The sequence below is a fragment of the Mycteria americana genome, chromosome 2 (genome assembly GCF_035582795.1).
Source record: "Mycteria americana isolate JAX WOST 10 ecotype Jacksonville Zoo and Gardens chromosome 2, USCA_MyAme_1.0, whole genome shotgun sequence".
Lineage (NCBI taxonomy): Eukaryota > Metazoa > Chordata > Aves > Ciconiiformes > Ciconiidae > Mycteria > Mycteria americana.
In genome coordinates, this window is record NC_134366.1 from 143,838,664 (window position 1) to 143,860,098 (window position 21,435).

A 21,435-nucleotide genomic window follows, 5' to 3' on the forward strand; every position below is an offset into this window, starting at 1 on the left:
TAATTTATGAGCGCCGCTGCGGTTTCCTTAGCGATGCACCTATACTTTTAAACGCCACATTTCTTAAGAAGTTAGCGTTTACTCTCTCGGCCCTAACCCGCGCGCGTTCCTGCGCCCGACTGTCCTCCGGCAGCGCGCTGAAGACCGTGACTAACGGCTGGGTCTGTGCCACCCCCGACTCTGCACGCCGTGCTTACGAGGAGTCGGTGTCACCCGCTCGTCGCTCGGCGGGCGCGGGGTGTTCTGCCCTGGCCAGCGCTGTTACAGCCTGCAGCCCTCCCAAAATACACCTTCTTGCGGTACGAGACTGGAAGAAAACGGGGCGAAGCACAAACTAAGCAGCCGCCCCCGCAGCGCGGGCACGGCCGACGCTCCTGCCCGGCCCCTCCTCGGCCGCCCTTCGCCCCGCCCGGGGCTCTGCCCTCTCCCTCCCGGGGACCCCTGCGGGCTGTCCCCCCGAGCTCGCCTACACCTCCCGCCGCTCTCCCCGGCGCTGGCGGGGGGCACGCGTGAGGCTTGCGGCGGGCAGCGGCCGCTCGGCCTCCCCAGAGCCGCCCCTGGGCGGGCAGCCCGGGGCCCGGCCGGGCCCGCCCCGCCGCCAGGTGCGGTGCCGCCGCCCGCGGGGCCAGGAAGTGCCGTCACGGCGGGTGTCGGGCGGGGAGGCTTTTGCGGGCCGGGTCGGGCCGGCCAGACCCTTCCGTCGGCGGGTGCTGAGCCGGGGCCGCCGCCGCGATGAGCAAGATTTCCAAGTTCTTCAAGGGGGGCGGCTCGGCCGCCTCCAAGGGCCGCGGGGGGCCCTCGCCGCAGGAGGCGCTGGCCCGGCTGCGGGAGACGGAGGAGATGCTCAGCAAGAAGCAGGAGTACCTGGAGATGAGGATCGAGCGGGAGCTGGCGGCAGCTCGGCAGCACGGCACCAAGAACAAGCGAGGTGGGTGCTCGCCTCTCGGCGGCCGGGGCCGGGCCGCGCCCCGCTGCCCTCCGCCCGCCGCCGGGGAAGCCCGGGCGCGGCCTGCCGGGGCCGGCGGCGGCAGCTCGGGTGCTTGCGAGGCTTTAAATCCCAGGGTTCAAACGCCGGTAGGTACGGGGCTCTGTTAAGAAGAGGGGGGACTGGGGCTCTCGCAGGGGCTGTTGCCGGGTCGGGCCTGTTGGCTCCGCAGGTATGCAGTGTGTGTCGTGATTCGGCTGTGACTCTGAGCAAGCGTCACCACGGTGCGTGCACACTGGGACACGATGGTGGCTTTGGGTCTTCGGCATCTATTAGTATTTAATGCATTGCGGGTTCATTATGGTGGGTTGATAACAGGGTGCTTTATTCTTAATTAATTGTCTGTTGTTCCCTGCACGATACTTTTGTTCATGCCTTGCACCACAGTCGAAGCAGTGGTGCAAGCAGTGGTTGGATAAATGGCGCTGCAAAGTACTGTTCAACGTGGGAAGGGGATCACAGCTTGGGTGTTGAGCATTGGTTGTGCAGATAGCAGAGGAGCTGAAGCACGTGAGGATCTCCTGCATATTCATGGATGAATTCACATTATCCCCACTGAGAGGGTTGGAGAATGTACTGCTGGCAACTGAGGAACAAAATGATTCAATGATTTGCCTCAAATCACGTAGGAAGTCCATGATATCACTAAAAAATGAGTGATAGTTCACAACATTAGTGACTACGGGTCTGGGCTGCTGTTAGCTGCAAAGGAGAGGATACTAAGGGATAATAAGGTCTGGATCCTGCTTATACTGATGTTGTCTTCTCTGGGAAGCAAATGATGGTAGCCAATGTCTTAGGGATATGCAGACCTTTGAGAAACAAGTTAATTACTTCCTAAAGTCACCTGGAGTCCTGTTTGTCTACTCTGAGCTTTATTTTTCTTTAAATACTTCAAAACAGAAGCAAAACATTTCGAATCAAAGGTTTGTGATATAACGAGAAAGTAGCTCTTTCATCTGCTCTTTCTATTGCTGGATGATTTAAAAAGTTAATGCCATGTAACTTAGAACTTTTGAGGAGTAGCATGTTAAAGGTGTTTTGGTTAGCCCTTTAATGTCTTTGTAATACTTTAGCATTTAATAATCATTAGCAAGAAGCATTTATTTAGAAAGGGTTTAAAAGCATCGGTCAAGATGGGACAGATTTGAAGGCACAAACAGTTGGAGGGAGTAAAGCCAGTTCAGCAGCGTAACTGAGCCTGCTGCTCTGCAGCAGGGGGGCTGTCAGGGTTGTCCCAGTCCTAAACTTTCTACTCCCCTGGCTTCAGTTGGAGTGTCTGTCTTGTCCCCTTGTGCAGGTACTGGCACCTGCGTGCTGGCGCAGTGAGCTAGTTCAGGAAGGTGATTCAGCTGAAAACTAATTTGCTGTGGGACAAAGTGACCAGATAGCTCCTGGGACTGGTTCACTGTGCAATTGCCCGAGCGATGGGGCTGATGCAAGAAAACAGGCCTGCTCCTGTGACTGTAGCAATTCCTGTTTAGATCCAGACACGCTGCTGTGGAACTTCATCCCAAGGCTGGACTTTAAGCTGGCATGATTGCAGGAAGAAGCAATGCTTCCTGCCTTGCTCCTGCCCCCGTGCTGCTCACTTCCTTTCCTTGGCAGAGCTCCCTGAAGGGTGTGTTTCAGAAAGCTGGATGCAGCTGTAAGATGTCGTGGGGTTTTTTGGCTGGGTTTTTTTCTTACCCAAGGTAGGTTAAGTTCCACTTACCCAGTTGACTCCACAGCTGCACAGGTGCTCAGGCACCTGCGAAGGAGAGGGTGGTGCACGGGCTGGAATGAGTACTTTTTGTTGGGAGAAGGTAGATCTGCTTCTCCTTTAACTCAGCTGGTTGATGCTGGTCCAGGTGTTCGTCAAACTATGTCTTTATGCTTCAGGTGGGCAGCATTTGACATATGCAGCTTTTCTGCCAGATGTTTGTTTCCACTGGTATGCTCAGTATGCAATTTCCCTAGTTTTATCTATGCCATTATTTGTGGAGTCGTGCTGCAAACTGGATTGTTGAGCTGATTGGGGTTAAAAATAACTCCTTTTTATCTTGTTGTTTGCTCAGTAACCTACAGTTAAGGACAGTAGAGAGACAGGAGTAGGGCAAGAAGTACAGAGTGGGAATTTTTTCAAGCCAAAAATGGCTCTAAAGCCAAAATGGGATAGTGTAACTACAGTCAGAGTAGAAACAAGAGAAGCTAACCTTGCTGTGCGAAAGTGCTTGAATTTAACAGTCTAGTGAGTGAACTTAAATCCCCAAGAATACCCCTTCATTTGATATATCAGTTGCTTTACAGATTAATTGCTGTTTATTTACATATAACAGCATATTACCTGGTATACTGTACTATATGGTTCAGAGGAAATCTGTGCTAACCAGCATCTATTGTAGCATTATATAAACATACACACAAATGAGAGAATAAAAGTTTTAATCTATGTTGCCTAGTTAAAGTGAATGTTTCAAAGGAACCTCATAGGTAATTTTTAATGTTGTTTTTTCTTAATTGCATTTGTGGAGAAGCCTGTGGAAACTAAAATGGGAGTGTCCGAGACTGGAGCAAGATGTATCTAGGTATAGAAAATGCACCAAATTAGCATGATCTCGTTTGATATTTAGGCGCGTGAGTCCGAGTCAGTTATACTGACACAAGAGAGAGCAGATTCAAGCACCAGCAATTTTTCATGAGTTCAGATGATTCTTGAATGGGTTCATGTGACATCACTAGGCTTAACTTGATTTAAAAGCCGTAACACGTTAGCTATGTAAATAGATGTGAAACATCACTTAAATATTTTTGGCTTCTCCTTTGTGAAGTGAGTATCTCTGCAGTTCCTGTACCTAATCTGAAATTAGCTACACTTTTGGGGTGATACATTTCCAGCATTCCCCAGTAATATCTCACTGTAGCTGGACCACTTGAGGGTTTTCAAAGCAGCGATATGTGTTGGAATTCCTCCTGCAGAGGTTGTATCATGATAAGCAATATTTCTTTTCACAGTTAGCACTGCCTCTTAATCTCTCCCCATTCCAGATACAAACTCATGATTTTTTTTTGATATCTCTTGCTGTACTTTTTTGAGTATCACAATTTCAGCCAGTGCACAGCTGCCAAGTCCATCTGCACACTGGCCTTTCATCTTCAATATTTTGAAGGTCATACAGGAAACTTTAAAGGACAGAAAGTGATACTGAATATTTGAGAACTCTGTTTAAAAGGAAATGTGTTTTCTGAAGTGCGCCTGTGCCTGTGAAAATAACACACACGTTGAATGAGTGTTGTTTCAGCCTGGAATCTTTCACAGATCCTAAAAAATGGCTAAATGAAAAGAATTAAGTTAAAAGAAGTCAGCAAGAATAGGATTAAATCTTAATCATAAAGAGCCACATAGTACTACTGAGGACAAAACCTATATAGGAAGCTGGAATAGCTTCCTATAGGTAGGCTTTTACAAGTAGATGCTGCTAAATATGTTGTGTGGTACATTTGGGCAGGGCTTATGTAGCTGTGTAGCATTCCTTTTCAATGAGTTAGTTGTAAGCAGAAGGCTGTTGAAACCCAACAATGATGTGGTAGTTGTGTGTTAACATGAACGGGGCCGTCATGCCTATGGCAGGGTGTATGACAGGTTGGGTCTGAGGGTTTCTGGCAGGGAGACATGAGGAAGCCCTCAGTGTGTCTTTGTTCTGTGAGTTACAGCTATTGTTCACTGATCTTCATGATCACGTTTCAAGTGTCTTGCCATGAACTGGAATGGTTATAACAAGTCAAGTGCATTATTGTTCTTGAATTAGTGCCTCAGTTGTAACTGTATGTGGCTCCTCCCACAAGGTTTTAAAGATTATGAATGCTGATAATGAGCAAGTAAGGTCGTATGATTATTATGGTCTCAGCAGCATTTCTTTTGGTTGTCCCTCGTGTAAGGGAAATCAGAAGTTGTATCCATTGGTCCCTTGCAGGACTGAAGTGGAGGTTTGTGAACTGTATCCAAGCATGAGATCCAGTATTGTCACAGTGGTGTTACATCATCTGAAGAAACACTCTTTTCCTTCTTCACCAGTTTCCCCCTGGGAATTTTAAGGATTACTAGACAATGCTTTTATTTCTGCTTCAGAAGATGAGATTGGTAATTTCTGTACTGATGGGTGTAGGTGGTGGGCTTGACAGGTAAAGGTGTTTTACCACCATACTCTCTTCATTCTGATCTGTCATGAAACCATGAGGAGGGTGCCACAGCTCTTTCCATGTCACTAGTTTTGTCCTTTCCTTTAGAAACCTGGATATACAGTGTGGCCAGGATTACTATTGCCCAGTTGGCCATTTCTGCTTCCTTAATAAAGTATCAGCATAGTAGTGATACTGGAAATGTGTTGTTCTGTATGTTAGTAACAGTAGTTCTTTAATAGCATACTTAAACCGACATAATAGTCTGCTGTTTTTCCAGCCACTTATCTTGAAAATAAAATAAAAACTCAGATTAAAAGCAGTCGTTCCTAATCTATGAGCTGCGTACTGCTTGCTGGACTCGGAGCACAGGAAACGTGCCAGAGGCCAGCCAACTGCTAACCACTTCATTATGAAATGCAGGAGTTGAATCTGCTTCTTTGGAGCACAACAGAAACAGTGTATGAGATTGCTTTTTTCCTGGAGAAGACCTCCACCTCTTCATGGTTGAATTGGTATTAACTACACTTGCTTCCTCAGACTCTACTCCTGCTTAGACTCTTCCTCCCTGGGCTGTGTTCCTTCTTTGAAATCTTTGGAATGGGCAACACCCTTTTTCAGTGCCATTCTTAGACCTTCGGTGAAGTAAGTTTATGTTCTCTTCTCAATTTCTTTATTTTTGATAGATATGTTCGTCTTCAGTTTGGTTGTTATAATGCAGTAGCATTTCTGTGAAGCATTTCAATCTTCTTGTAAGAGTTGCACACAAATTTTAAAATGCTTGTGTGCACAGTAAAAAAAGCACTTAAGGTTCATGATAATCTGTAAAACACAGAAAAACAGATTTCAAATAACAGTAATTTCTTGTATCTTAGCTATAGGAACTACTATTACAAAACACAGTGCAATGAAGGGCATTAATTTAATATAAATGAGAAATAATGTAGTGTGGTGTGGGAATTATGCCTTGGTTGATAAGGCAAGAGTATGAATTGATTTCTTATGAAGTGCTTTGTTCTATAAGTCACTGGTAAAACTAAAGAGAATTAATAAAGATATGTTGCGCTACAGTAATTCAGAAAAGCTGTTTATGAATAGGTGAAGTCACACAGAGTCTAGCTGCTTCTGTGGTTTCTTAGTTTGGGTGTGGTTTAATTAAATCTTAATACAGGAACCTTCAGGATTTTGGAAACTGCTTTGTGTGTAACTGAGGAAATCCATTTTCTCTCTGAGCAGCCAATAACAGCAGCACCATTATAGAGTCCCATTTCTGAAAAACACTGGAAGTATTTCCCTGTGGTAGCTACTTACTCCAGCTGAAGCCTTTCTGCATCAGCCATTTAGTGCTCCTCAGTCCACAGGGCTTTAGAGTCTTCTCTGACACAGCCGGTGTTATGCACAATTTCCGACCGTTGAACTTACCTGGAATCTCTGGCTTCCTAAGCTAAGAATCCAGGATCAAATTTTGATTCAACTGAAGCAGAGGAAGGGAGTGGCTAATGTCCTAATGCTACCAATAATAAGCATAAATAAGTAGGGAAATAGTATGTAGGTAAAAAGATTGTTTGGCATTAAGTCAAACTGATGTATTTTGGAATTGCCAGTGAGAATTTTACAGTTCTCACGTTTGCCATGTGCATGACGTCATCTCGGGTTCATGCATCTTTTTCAGAATATGCATGATCTTCAGACAATCCCCCAAAACCTGGGAAAATCTTGAATTTGAATATTGTGATTAATCTGTTGTGATTGTGGTTTGCTGTCCTGAAACGTTTTACTGCAGGTGGTAGAAAGCATTGTGTATCTTAGCCTGTGTGAGTCCTTGTCCTTGTGCTGCTAATGATGAGCAGTTGCGACCATGTTGATACAGGCATTTATCAACAAAGCACTAAATTTTTTAGTGTGTTGTTACACACTATAAATCTATGCTCCCTCCTGGGAGGGATTCTAACTTCATTTGAAAAGTTGTGTACCCCAGTGTCAAGGTTCAGTGTTACTATGTGTGGGCAATTATTTGAATAGGACAGCAACAGTAATGGCTGCTGTCGGTTGTCTGAGTGTGGGGGGCTGCAGTTGCTTGCTGGCTCTGAACCTGATTTAAAAATTAAATGTGAGAGACAAGGGAAAGGACACAGGTATTAACAGCGTTGAAAAAGCAATGGGTTATCTCAGTCTCTTTTGGTTTTGCTTGGTTTTTTCCTTGCCTGGCACATGTGTAGTTTGGAAAGGACAGCGGTCAGGAAATGCTTGTGGCAAGATTGTGTGTGTTCCACACCCAGAGGCTGAGAGAAACCCCTTTTCTCCTCCTGCTTGTCACGTGAATTTATTCTGGTAATGATTTACTCTGGGCAAAGTATGCTGCTCATAACCTAGCAAATACAAAAGACTAATCTCAATGATTTACAAAGATAATGGGGAGTAGCTGGATTTGACTGTGGCCATGTCTACAAAGTTCTATATGTTTTCAAGTTCTAAGGTTTAAAGATCACGCTCCTAAGTGATTGTAAGAAACAGATGCAGCTGAAACCCAGAGAAATGTGAGCGCTCCTCTGATCTTACCTACCTGCTTGGTTAGGCCATTTGGGCTTTCTGTTGCACTTGACGGTTTCTGCTGCTGAGACCAAGTTTAGAAGGCAGCATTGGTGGAGGTGTGGTTATCATGACAGATCTTCTTACACTGTCTTCCTTAGTTTTTACTTATGTTTTGCAACCTCTTCTTTTCTTTCTTTCCCCTGTTTCCTCCTGTCTGACTCCTCTCTGATGTTTTTCCTCCCCATCTTCCCTGCTTTGCCTGTGTGCACAGGATGGAGTTCCAGATCTCCCGCAGTGGAGGAAGAAGCTGCTCTTCCCTGTGGTGCTAAAAGGAGTTAATCTATAAGAGGCTTCCCAGCATGTTCATGAAGCAGCATGTTGGTGATAAACAGGCTGCTGATCTGGTGTGGTCAAAGTTTGTCTCCCTACTAGTAAGGTAGGAGGGTAGGAGGGTGAGAATTATAAATTCTGCAGGTCAGCTTGGTGCTGGACTACTTGTCCTTGCATTTTGCTATGAAAATACACAGTGCACTTTGCCTCTTCCCATTCCAGCTGCCTTACAAGCACTGAAGAGAAAAAAGAGATATGAGAAACAGTTGAGTCAAATTGATGGGACACTTTCGACCATTGAGTTCCAGAGAGAGGCATTGGAAAACTCCCACACCAATACAGAAGTGCTGAAGAACATGGGTTATGCTGCACAAGCTATGAAAAAAGTACATGAAAATATGTAAGTGCTTTCTGATAGCTTTCAAGTTGAGCTTACTAACCACTTTCAAACTATTTCGTCACTACAGACTATTACATCAACTCAGCCAATTTTGACTTCATTTTTGGTTCAGGCATTTAATGTCAGGAATGCTGTTGGTGCTGTAGTGTTATATACAGAAAAATATCTTTTCTTAACAGCAAGTCTAGAAGGAGGTCCACTTAAGTAGAGATCTGTGTGGTACCTGTTTTTTTTAAGTCTGCCTTGACAGTAGAGACTGGCCTCTGCCCTTGTTTTTTCCAGAAGAAAACTTAGTTGAAGAAACTAAGTAGACTCTTTTCCTCAAAGTCCATAAGCTGGACTGTGTGATTCAAAGTACTAATTAGACCTGAATAAAAGAGAGGGTAATTTTTTTGGCCGTGCAGTATTTTATATGTCCTATATTGTTTCATGAGACGTTTTCCTGCCTGAATAAACAGAGTTAAATCAGAAAGGTTGTTCTGGGAGAAGTAAACAGGAACTGAAACAATAATGAAGTTAACAATAAGGGGAAGCTTTTAAATGGGGTATAGTCCTGTTAAGTTCCCCCCAGTTCTGGTGAAAGCTTAACATCAAAAAAGATCCATCTGTAAAGATGCTGACCTCGGGAAGGAGATCGGATCTGCCCAGGCGATGTGACTGCTGGCTGGCAGAGGTATGAGAAGCATAGAGAGGGAGAGAGACACAGACTGCTGCAGTTTGACTTTTATTATAATCCCAAAGTGGAAGAAATTGGACTGGCTAAAACACACAGAAGCTTGCCAAGAAACATTAAGGTGTAGGTGAGGGAGATTATTCCCTGTGAGTTCCGGTGTTTATACAGCCATGGGCATAAAAAGAAAATAGGGTCTGTTCAAGTTTTTTTGGGTCTCTTCTGTAGGATTTGAATGATACATCTTTAAAAAAATGTTTCCATGTTATCTTACCAGGGACTTGAACAAAATTGATGATTTGATGCAAGATATCACTGAACAGCAAGATGTTGCCCAGGAAATTTCAGATGCTATCTCAAACCGAGCTGCCTTTGGTGATGAGTTCGATGAGGTTAGTGCTTCAGGCCTGTGAGTTTTAGCTGTTAAATGACTCCGTAGTTATTTTGTTGTGCGGTGGCTTGTTCCAGCGGTTTGTTTCTCAAAAGGTGTGGATGTGAAATTCCTTGGTTCTAGCTTACCCTATCTAGGACATTTGTATAATTTTTTATATATAAATTCAATAAAATCAATAATATATATAAAATATAATAATTAAAATGTATACATGTACAATATAAAAATATTTTTGTTTATATATAAATGTTAAGAAAGGTGATTTTAACTGCACTCTTGTAGTTGTTATTCTCATTTGTACCATGGAAGGAGGAGGTCACTAAAACGTGTAATTTGTACTGCTCCAAGTGGACACTGAAACATATAATTTTTTGTGCTCCAAATAGACATCCGCTTTACTAAGTCCATGTTCCTATGCCATGAACAGGCTGTTGTTCACGATTCTGAATATTTGGACCAGTTTTTTAAGGTCGTTTTTGGTGCTTGGAGATGCAGGTCCTTTCCCTGTTTCCCAGATTTTCTACAGAAGTAGATCCATTAGGTAGAAGTAATTCCTGTTGGAGGTTATAAGGTTTCCTCCTTGAGCTCTTTTCTTCTGAGTGCCCCCACAAGGCACTTAGGACCTTCTGAAAATTTGTTGCAGTAGCTTTCATCCAGTGTCCCTGGACTTGATTTTGTATATCTAAGCAGGACATCACTTATTTCTGATCCAACCATGGCTGAAGACTCAGGGGTCAAGTATACTCAAAATTCTTGCAATCTGTGGAATGCAGAGCCGGGGATCAGGATCAGTATCACAATCAGTTTGGTTTTGGTTTTTAACTATGTTTTTAAATGACTAAGCACTAGGGATCGTTTGAAGAATGCCCTAAAGAGTCAAACAATTCTCTCTCCCCAACTAATTTATTCCTACATGCCCAAATGGACAACAAAGAAAAATACATATGCTATATCATATTTGCTTGATTGGGGGGGGGGGGAGGGGAGGTTTCATTCAACAGTTATAATTTGTTGAAAATTGTAATGATTCTTTGTATTTTGTTCCCATTATCTGCTTTCCTATTTTTCCACTTTGAATGTAAACAGATTTTTCAAGAAACATTTAATCAATACTGGCACAAGGAATGGGATTTGGCTTGTATAAACTGGGCTTCAAACAACTGAAAAACATTCTGCCATCCCAAACAGCTATACAGTGTCACTTACTTTTTGTCAGTGCTTAACTTTCAGGAGTCTAGACTTAGTAAGCATGTTGTTGGTAAGAGATACTAGTCTAAGTTGATGGGCATGTTTCCTGTTCTGGGAAAATAAGCCACTGTCACACGAGGCATCATTCATTGTACCAGCACCTGCCTTTGCATAGGAGCCTATTACTTACAGCACTTGTCCAGTAACTGGGAAACCTGGTTTGCAGGCCACTTCAGCTTAAGAGTGCTAGAATCAATGACTTAATTGCTGGGTTATGAGGTGATTTGTGTTGGAGGATATTTAATTTTTTTTTTTGAAGGATATTTTGACCACACACTTGGATTTCCTCTTCACATATGTGCAAGGAGATCATGGAAACATGTAATTTCTGCTGCTCCAGATAGACACAAAAACATAAGGGCTCTTTCTCCCTGGGTTGACATAGTGTATGTCATGAAGAATGCAAAAAAGCTCTGTCCTACCTGAGTAGGATGCTCACTGGGAGGGGTGATCCTTGCCTAGAGGCCTGTTTCTTATAATCACATGCGAAATACACACATTCCAGTGGACAAAGCTTGAAACCTGAGAGTTTACCTGATAATCTTCCCTCTGCTCTCTTTTTGGCCTGGGTTCGAGAGGAGAAAGGGCGTTTGTTATAGCTATTGCAATACTCCACAGCCTAGTTGTAGAGCAGTTCCTGAGTTGTGGGAAATAGAAGTTAAATCCATGCTTGAGGATGAGAAGAACTTAAAAATTTGAGTCTCCCACTTCAAGAGCAAATGTTCTAGCCATTACATTATTATGTTAAAGGTGTAGGGGTCATGATAATCCTGACCTTTATCCCTGTCCTTTACCCCTTTCCTTTCTTTTTTTTTTTCTTTTAAAGAGAGCCTATCGTGGCTGACACTGCCTCTTGATTGTTTACTTGTTCAGCAGAGGTTGGTAAGGACTAATTTGGTGTGGGAGAGGGTTAGATGACGATCTAAAGGTCTTCAGAAATACCTGTTTCCACTGACTTCACAACAACTTCGATACTAACTTTAAGAAGCTTGTATTCACAGCACTGACTGAAGCACTTAAGTACAGACACATTTGCACCTCAGCTAAATGCCTAAGTTAGACATGGGGCCTCAACTTGCACATTTCCTTGAGAGATCAGCTGTGAATTGAACATTATCAGATGTAGACCTGATGCTGAAATTTTTAGATGAAGTCCTAGGATTTGCACTGTGAACTAGGTCAAGTAGGCAAACTGTAACCTTTTTTTTGACCTTAAAATATAAAAACATGAGAAAGTAATCTAAGAAGGCCTGTGGTGACTATGTAATTATCATTTTAACTTCCATGTTGGTGATAAGCAAGGTATAAATGGGTAGGCAAAGCCCATTTCAATACCTAGTAGATCTCACTTTGCTACAGCCACTTTTTCCCCAGCCACTTTTGCCCATTGTTTCTTTTTAAAGCAGTTTATCAATGTGGCAAAGGTCCATTTCTCTACAAATATGTAATGTTTGGCTTCCTTTCTTTGGGAAACTCCAGCCAAGGAATAAGTCTTTGGCTTTTTAAAAAAGTGTCTAGCCTTTTTATTTTTAGTATTATTCAAGTGGATTAGATCATCTGTCCAAATCAGCTTCGGCAGCTAAAAGCCCAAGAGTGTTGTGTGCTTCAAGAGTGAGTAACAGGACCCAGGAAGACAGCTGTGATTCCAGTGCTGCTTTGAAATCATATATAATCCTGGACTTGTGTGATAGGGCTGAAGCAAAATGTTTAATGGCAGTCTACCTTAGAACCAGTGGAAGCTGTTTGCTTTTTAAAATGGGAGAAATCGCACATTAAAATTAGAATCTGTTAAAGAGTACAGGCTTTAGATTTGGAATAAACCTGAGGACAGCAGAGGGACCTTTTTTTTTTTTTTTGTGTTTGCTCTTCTGACAAGTATTACACTGCCATCAGTTTTCTTTCTAATTTTATTCCTTGTCCTATTTCTAACTTCCGTTGTCCTTCTTTCAACTTTCAATTTATTGTTATCGCCCACATCTAGTAAAAATTATACTTGTGATATGCTGGTTTTTGATATTTGTTTTCAGGTGTAAACTTTTTTTTCAGTAGTGCTTTGCTTCATGGTGGTTAAATGTGCCCTTGCCTGAGACCACTGTCAGGACAATGAATTTGTAAATAATGTTTTCCTTGAATTTAGGATGAGTTGATGGCAGAACTAGAAGAACTGGAGCAAGAAGAATTGAACAAGGGAATGAGAGATGTCAGGTTGCCAAGCGTTCCATCCACATCGCTGCCTTCTCGCCCTGGTAAACTGCCTGCTTGCCGTTTTACATTTCTCATGATTAAGCCATGCTGTGAGAAGGAGGAGTGGAAGAGAGAGTTCATATATATATATATTTAACTCCGTTTTAACTTTTAGAGTATTACAGATTCCTTTTCCTATTTTTGTATCTGTCAGAAAAAGCAGAGTGGAATTCTGGTTTGCTGTGTGAAAGCATTTAGGACCAAATTATGTGTAGATTTGGGGAGACAAACTCAGGGAACTTGACCTTGCACATATACTGATGCGTCTCCTACTGAAATTTGGTGAGATCACTGAGGAATGGGAAGACTTCTTTTTTTTTTTATTATTGGCAATTAAATCCTTAGTCTTTTTTAATTAGAGTCTGACGTAGATTCAAAATATTTGTGTCACAAGGATCCAGCTTTGTAGGGTAGTGGTTTGATATTTGCCACTGGTATTTTAATTAGAAATGAAGGAGGCAGCAGGAAGTACACATTTAAAGAAATACTGTCATTCCTTTGCTTTCTTTCTACAGAACAGACTTATTCCTGGTATTATGCAGTAATCTTATTTTTCTGTAGTTCTGCCCTGTTCATTTTGAATTAAGCTAGAGACAGTCAACTTTTACTACACCTTTCACCGTGTCCCTGTTGTCCTCTATCAGCTGAAAGACTTGCTGTGTACTGATGTTAGTAAAAGAGTATAAATATTTGATGGTAAGGACAGCACACACGTGACACAGGTTGTTTATGGTGCATTCTGCTGCAGAACAGGTTACCTAGACCAGCTCAGCTCAGAGACTCTTATGTGTGCTTTGGCAGACAGCACTTAAATCCTGAGAAGCAGTTTAAAATGTTCAAACTGGGGTTGTGGTCTCATCTACTGAAGTCAATTGCAGAACACCCACTTAAAAAAAAAAAAAGAATTTAGGAAAACCCAGTGCAAATTGCAGTCTGGGCATTTGTGGCTTGTTCATACATCCTCTTCCAGATCCAGCTGTGCCAGCTAATGTTTTCATTAAAGCCAGGCCATCTCCATGTGCTTCTTACTATCTTAATTTGCTACTTCATCTGTCTATATGGCTGCTTCAAGCAAAATCAGCTGGTTACAATTGTATACTTTAAGGCCTTGCAAAACCAGCTTATCTTTTCTGAAATTCGATGCTTACCATTACACAGCAATAGCAAAATAAGAACAGTTAATGGTTCTATAATGCTTCTAACTGGAGATGCATGTTACCCTCCTGATTTTGGAGATGAGGAAACTGAGATGGAGCAAGGCATAGTGACCTTCCCCAGTCACACAGTGAGCCAGTGGCACTTGCAGAGTAGGGACTGGACCCCTGGTCTCTCATGTCCTTCTCCCACCTTTAGTCCCTGAAGGTGGTAGTTGCAGCCCCTCTCAGGATGGTGGCTCCCAGCCATACGGTGCCGCAGGTGGGAGCCAACTGGCTGCTGTAAACATCCGCACAGGGTATTGCACCCAGTAACAGTGTTCCACTGGTGTTTGGAGGAATGCAAATCCTGACGTGCACAGCCCACAGGTGGAGACAGCCTGAAGTTGAACCTGGGCTGTAGGGCATCCAGTTTGTAGGTCAGTGAATGAAGACTATTTGGGTGAGGTTTTAGTTCAGCGAATGCGAAAGTTGTGTGATAGCAGATTTGGGTAAAAAAAAGGGAGAGAAGGTGTGTGTGAGACCTGGTAGAGAGCTGGGGATTGCTGTTGCTATGAACACAGCAGTTAACTGATGTCACCTGAACAAAGTAAGTTCAGGAATTTCTTTCTGCCTTTTAGTAAATGACACCTCTCATTAAAAAGGGGTGAGTCCATTTGGAAACTGGACCTGCACATGCAGAACCCTTCAGCACTATTTGGAAAGGTAGCAGGATCCACAACCGGCCAGGGGTAGGTCACTTGTGCTTGCTCAAGTGGCAGTGAGAGAACTGGCAGTATTCTTATGGACGCTTGCTCTCTGTGACAGCTTTTAGAGATTAAAAGTATTTTCTGCGGGAGTCTTTCAGTAGGAGTTACATCAGACCTATATTGTTAACCTCAGGGTTATATGTGAGAGAATGGTGGGGCAAAATAGTTGCATCTTATCAGCTTCCTTACTGTATTACCTATGTTTAGCTTGCTACTCAGTAAATTGATCTGAGATCTTCAGACTGAAAAGCACTATGCAAGTCCTCATGCTAACAAATAAAATGGTTATGACTGTTACATTAGTTGATGGTTATTGTTAATCTCTCTTTCTCTGCAGCATCGACCAGGAAGAGAGCGGAGGATGAAGATGAAATGAAGAAGCTGGCTGCCTGGGCTTCATAAGAGCATGGTCTTTTTATAACACTGAACATGAGAACTGTAATGCTGTTTTATAACTGTACTGATTTAGTGTGGTTGCATTTCATACAGACTGGTTTTTTTATGGCCAGTCTTGCTAAGCATAGTGTTACTGCCATATTACAAAACTAGTTTAAAAACAACAAACAAAAAAATGCAATAGTTGCCAAAACCTCCAAGCATCGAAGTTTTTTTCAGCCTTGGCCAGAGATTTGTTTTGTTATTAGTTTCAGTTTTTATTAGGTAATGTCTTACTATATCTTGCTGGTTTGTAAAACCTGTGTGCTTCACTTATGCACACAGCTGGATTCATTGTTGAAATGAAAAAGTTCAATAAGTCATCAAGGCGCTATCCTAGAGGGTTATTTGGTTCAGACTATTTGAATATTAGCAAAACAGTTTTATACATGTCCTGACTTGCAAGTTCCTTTGAGCCCAAGAGCTAACAGCCATTCACTTGGGCATGGAGATTTAAACAGTTTGTCTGGAGCAACTTCCGGTGTCCTAGATATTAAGAGGAGACTAGGTTTTTTGAAGTGGGATGGGGTTTTTTTAATTTTGTTTTAAACTTTGCCCAGAATATCCCATGCACTTCTGTAGGTCAGCTTGAATCGTATTTTGAACTATTTCCAGCTTAGTTAAAGAACAGTTTTACAGTGATTGGGGAAAATGAAATGTCCAAGTTCTTATAGATCCCTGCCTCCCTGCCAAACAAAACTGATTTCCACTAACCCTGTCAAAAAATCCAGAATAGATTTGACCTTCCTGTGTTCTTCTCCTCCACTGTGTCTTTCTAGGGTGAGTCTTTACTTTGTATGATAATACCCATCCTCAAAGGAATTAGTAAAACATTTTTATAATTATACAATTTCAAAATAATTTTAATTTCTGAGCATTTAGTTCTTTACACTTACTCAGTTTCTGAACGGAAATAATACCAGCGTGTTGTATTTGAAATGCCTTCGAACCCAGGTTAAGAGCTGATTCTGAATTACTTGTAAAGTTGACATGTTATTGTCCAATTGACAGCTTTTTAGCTTAAGGAGCAAATGCCACTCTGAGTGCTAAACTACTACATATACAGAGAAATGACTGTTCAAATGCAAAACAAAAATTAAATAGGCTGCTTTGTACTTACAAATTTTATTAAATAAGACTTAGGCTTTATGCTAGTAGCCTGCTGTCAATCACAAGGAAATACTAAAACACTGTGGAGTTCCTAGGAATGTGGGAAGCAGAGTCACGTTGATGTAGGTTTCTTGTTTTCCAATTAATTTAAATTTACGGATGATTGAACCACTTGGGGAATAGTGGGAGACTTGGTTTCTGCAGATCTATAGCAACAGAAGACTGACCCCTTCTCCTGTGGGCTTTAGCCTGTGATTTGCTGGGTGTTTAGCTTCAATAGGCTATAATAGGCTTCAGCTTACTGGATTTTAGGTTAAGCATAAGCTAACGTGTGTTTCTGGACACGGTGTGCTGGCATGCTTAGAACCTTTCAAGTTGAGTTCCATGGATGAAACCCAAAATTTACAAACCCTGTGGAGAGATTCAATTTTTCAGGACTCTTTCATGCTCTGTAGTGGAATTGCTTTTGGTTTGCATCCATATGAAAGGAGAATCAAGCCTTGCCACTTCACTTTGGATAAATTTCCTACTGGAAAAAATTAAGCGTGTTAATTCTGTCCCAAGTTTGGAGGTACCAGGAAAATTGTGCCTTTTTGTTGAGAGTGGAGAAAACCTGGAACTATTCAATTTTTGTTTTAAAAACAAAAAAATTAAAGACCTGCCTTAAATTTAAATACACATTTTGAACTCTCAGTAGGAAACCAAACACTAACAAAATGTTACTCAGTTTTAATGCTTGCTGAAATTCAGGATGAGATGCCAGCTGAAAGCAGGTATATTTAATAAAATGATAAATATTCGGAGTTATTTAGAATCCATTTACTAATCCTTTTGGCTGGAATCCTGTTTTCAAGGTATGCAGTCTATGCAAGTCTCTGATTTGGGTACAGAAAGTATTAGCGTACACTATCACCATGCAAAGCTGGCCGTGTGCTTGTGGACACATCTGGTATTTCTAAATGTGAGGCCGTGCCAACATAGTCTTGTGCTTAGCTTGGAAAAGCTGGCTTCCAGCATCTGTTCTTGGTCGAATTAGTAGTTTTCCAATACTTGGCACTTACGTAGCACTTAGCATATTTAAAGCGCTCTACAACCTAACAAAAACAGGTCTCTAAGCTTCTAGTTTGAAACTAAAGTGATTTCAGTCTGCTTTGGAAACTGTGGACCTGCTGTTTTTGTGCAAGAACTTTCCATGTGAACACCCTGCAGGGGAGAAGAAATCGTAGGGGAAGGCCTTCTCCTTTGCAAGCTAGTGTCTGACTGCTGTCCTCCAGCAATGTTTTGGCTGAGTGTTGATCCTGGGAATCTTCAGGTGTCTTCAGCTTACTGATTTCAGACCAGGTAGTTTAGGAACAAAATTTCTGAAAGGTGAAGAAAAACCGTGGTCATTCAGGTGAGCTTCTCTAAAAGCTTGTGTGCAGTGGCTGGTGGTTCTGGAGGAGAGTCACATAGCAGTTGACAGGCTAGGACATGTGTGGTTGGTGAAGCTATACTCAGAAGTACTGTAGTCGTGTCCACAAACCAAATACAGTATGGGCCTCCAGAACTGGAGTGCTTGTTGCCATATTTGTTTGGGAGACAGTAGATGACTGGTTTTCTTCAAAAGCAAAGGGGTTCTAGGGATTTAATTCAGCTGAGGAGGTGGCTCTTTCCTGTGTAAATTCAGATGACACTGGGACAAATGGCTCTTCCTTTTTTGAACGTATGCCTCTCTTCATGCCAAGATGGTGTTTGTTTAGTATGTAAGCAGACGAGAGTGAATAGTGTCAACGTGTGATTGTAAATGTACTCTCTATTAACCGGAACATATTTTACAAGAGGACTGTGGCAGCAGATGGAGTACTGTAGCTGACTTCCTTTCTTGTTATTTATTTTGAGAATGTTTCTTCTCTTAACAGGCTTGGACATTTTTAATCTGGATAGCTTTAAAAGGGGGAAAATATATTAATAAAAAGTAAAAAGAATTAATATATATATGCTGTAAATAAATACTTTGGTGTCATATTTGTGTTATGATTGCATTAAATTTATTTTCCTGTCAGGCAAAACTGTAAATACTCTCCTTACACTGTCATTAGGATACAGTGCTCTTTAGAGGATGTGAGGATATTTTGAAACATTTTTTGATGAATTTTTTGATGAACATTTTTTTGTTGAATCTTTCAACATCAGGTTAGAATTCAAGAATTCTTCAAAGATTATTTGGTTTAAAAACAAACAAACAAAAAACCCCAGCGTACGCTATGGTGTTTGGGCTGCATTCCTTTACACTTAACAGTTGGTTGCAAGAGATTCTTTTATTTCACTATGTCCCAAATACCTAGCTTCCCCACACACACACCCTGAAGGTCTCGTCATTGTTTCAGAAATGTGTGTATTTTGCTTTCCAGGCTGAAAGGAAGAATGGTCAGGTCTTTTAAACATGAAAAAGAAAAATTACTATAGGCAAGGATGAATTGAAACAAATAAAATAATGCATTTTTTTCATGCATCTCATCAGAATCTCCTTAAAGTAAGTGTGTGTGTGTGTGTAGTATCTCACATTTTATGTACACACACACACATGCGCGTATATTTACACATGTATAAAGTGTGGGAGCAGTGATTTAAGACCATCATTCGTTATCTGGTCTTGAAAGAGTTCAATTGCTTGGGCAGCTCATCTTTGCCTCTTTGTAAAGCCTAAAGGCTTCATCACAAAATGTCAAGGAACTGTTCCAGTACATACACGTGCCTGCTATGTATACAGCTGTTGGGGGGGAGGGGGGTGGAAGAACAGCATGGGCATGTATGGGGAATATTTCTGATGAGAAAATCTTGTTTTATATGATGTAAAGCCTAAATTATTTTATGGTGTCATTTTTTAGAAACATAAGGAGGAAGCTTTACTCTCAGAAATTACTTAACAGCAGGGACTAACTTGAACATATTAAGCAATGCTAACTATCACCAGTCTAATCTTACATAGCTGTCGTATTTTCTCACATCTGTCCCCATTGCAGAGACAGTTGCAAGACCCACCAATGCAGCACTGTTCAGTCAGATGTATATTGTAGGGAAAACCTGCCCTGTTCATATGACTGATCACGGTTTAAGTGATTTATTGTTTTGTTATCAACATGTAATTAACAGGTCTTTGCTGAACTATACGCTTGGGATCAATATCTGCAGTGCAACAGATAAAGCTAGACAATATAGTTATGAAATGTTAATATGTGCCGAGAAATTTCTAAACATCCTTGTATTACTAGGATGGCTGTGTCTGGCGGGGTCACACCAGCCCCTCTGCTGCGCTGCTCCCTCTTCTCCTGCACACGACACATCCTCGTGTTTTGCTTGTATGTCTGCTTAGCTGACTTCTTCCCCCCCAAAGTCTCCTGGTAATTCCCTGGTTGCTATTTAATACAGTTGATTGTTGTCCTCCTCTTTAGCAAGATGAGCTTTGGGCAAACGCCCTTTCAGCAGTTTGGGCATCCGCTCACCCAACCCCCTTGCACCCCCTGTGCTATCTCACCAGCCGGTGTTACCCAGGTTGTTTTTAAGGCAGCAGGGCTGTGTAGGTACCCACTCAGCTGGCTTTCTCAAAGAGTAGGCATCTCATTCTCCTAGACTTGAATGGCAACGTCTGTCTAAATTGAGGATCTGCGATTTGTAAGTGAGCTAAATTTAATAAAATAGGTGGGAGGCTGATTGGTCTGAGCTAGCAGTCTTTTCTCATGTAGGTAATGAGTCTCGATACCTCTCATTGGTATGACATCAGCTTTCAAAGACATACCGTCTTACTGGATGAGGAGTGTTTTGTGGGTTCAGACAGGAGTTACGTGGATCCCCCTCCACCCCGAGTTTAGCACCCTTTCCTCAAAAAATAAAACGTGCACTTCAGGAGGAATGTTAAGTCTTCAGATATATTTAATATGTAAATATATTCAGATGTATTATCTTTACTTTTGTGATTGGATTCAGCTTACCAAAGGGACCTTGGTGCAGCTGCTGAACTAACTGAAGTCAGCTAGACTGCCTATGTATAGGCATATGTAGGGTTACTATATTACCCTGTACCTACCTATTGTATATAGCCTATATGCATATAGGGTTGTTGAAGTGCCTGGTGCGCTGCTGTTTGTGCGAAGCAGCAGGGATGAGCTCTGTCAGCGGCAGGGCTTGGACTCTGTGGACCTCCAGGAGGAGCTCTGGATTCAGCGTACAGCAAGAAACTCCAACAGGCTTGGAAGGTTGCGATTTTCACACAGATCCTGATTTCAGTCTTCCTTATTGCTCATGCTGGAGGGAAAAGGGCCTGCTTGGAAGCGCTGCTCAAAAACTGGGGGGGAACCCTCCCATCCTCCCCACTCCCCCCACAAATCCCCACTTTTTCAAAGCTAAAATGCTCTTTTAAATACTAACCTGCCTTCTCGGCTGCTTTTCTGCCTCTGTCTCTTCTCTTACCTTCCCCTGTCCATGGCCACCTTGGTACCCAGCTTGGTTCCCTGCTCTGGACTTGCAAACGTGCAGGACAGCAGGACCTCAGAAGCAGACCTTTGTGCAGAAGTTTGCCAGCCTCCTCCTTAAGTACCCACACCATGACAAATTGGAGCTACGACTCAAAGATTAAATCAGTTAAAAGTACCCATTTTTGAAGAGAAGTTCAACCTGGCATGGTGAAGGGACTTAAGCGAATTGTGCTTTGCAGTGACCAGCTGCAAGCTGGATGTCATTGCAACACATTGAGGACACTGAACTGCGAAGAGGGATTTCTCGGTCAAGTGTGTGTCCCTCAGCCCTTGCTAGGGTTCAGAGCGCGTCTGCAGTTGTGTGGTAATGTCAGTGCCACGTTGGGTTAGGTGGGAACGTGCCTATAGGAATTGCAGCTGTTGGTTTTGAGGCTGTTGAGAACGTTCAAGTCTAGAATTAATCACTTTGATTTACTGAGGATTGGGATCTTAAAGGTAATTTTACCAAGAAGGACAGGTCTTATTCATCAAAGGAAATTCAGTCTGAACTGACACAATCAGCAGATTGGCCCCAT

The 21,435-nt window shown here is 42.3% G+C and overlaps 1 protein-coding gene across 1 annotated transcript; it reads left to right on the forward strand.

The window, feature by feature from the left end:
* Positions 1-298: 298 nt before the first annotated feature.
* CHMP4C (charged multivesicular body protein 4C) lies at positions 299-15,982 on the forward strand. Its single transcript, XM_075494868.1, has 5 exons — positions 299-928; positions 8,228-8,405; positions 9,353-9,467; positions 12,855-12,963; positions 15,202-15,982. Exons 1-5 carry the CDS (start codon positions 733-735, stop codon positions 15,264-15,266), a joined length of 663 nt encoding a protein of 220 aa, XP_075350983.1. The 5' UTR covers positions 299-732; the 3' UTR covers positions 15,267-15,982.
* The last annotated feature ends 5,453 nt before the right edge of the window (positions 15,983-21,435 follow it).

Excerpts from the sequence above, each read along its gene's own strand:
- CHMP4C (XM_075494868.1), top strand. The coding sequence starts at position 733 with ATGAGCAAGATTTCCAAGTTCTTCAAGGGGGGCGGCTCGGCCGCCTCC. Across the intron at positions 929-8,227 it reads CGGCACCAAGAACAAGCGAG|CTGCCTTACAAGCACTGAAG; the intron begins GTGGGTGCTCGC and ends TTCCCATTCCAG. Across the intron at positions 12,964-15,201 it reads ATCGCTGCCTTCTCGCCCTG|CATCGACCAGGAAGAGAGCG; the intron begins GTAAACTGCCTG and ends CTTTCTCTGCAG.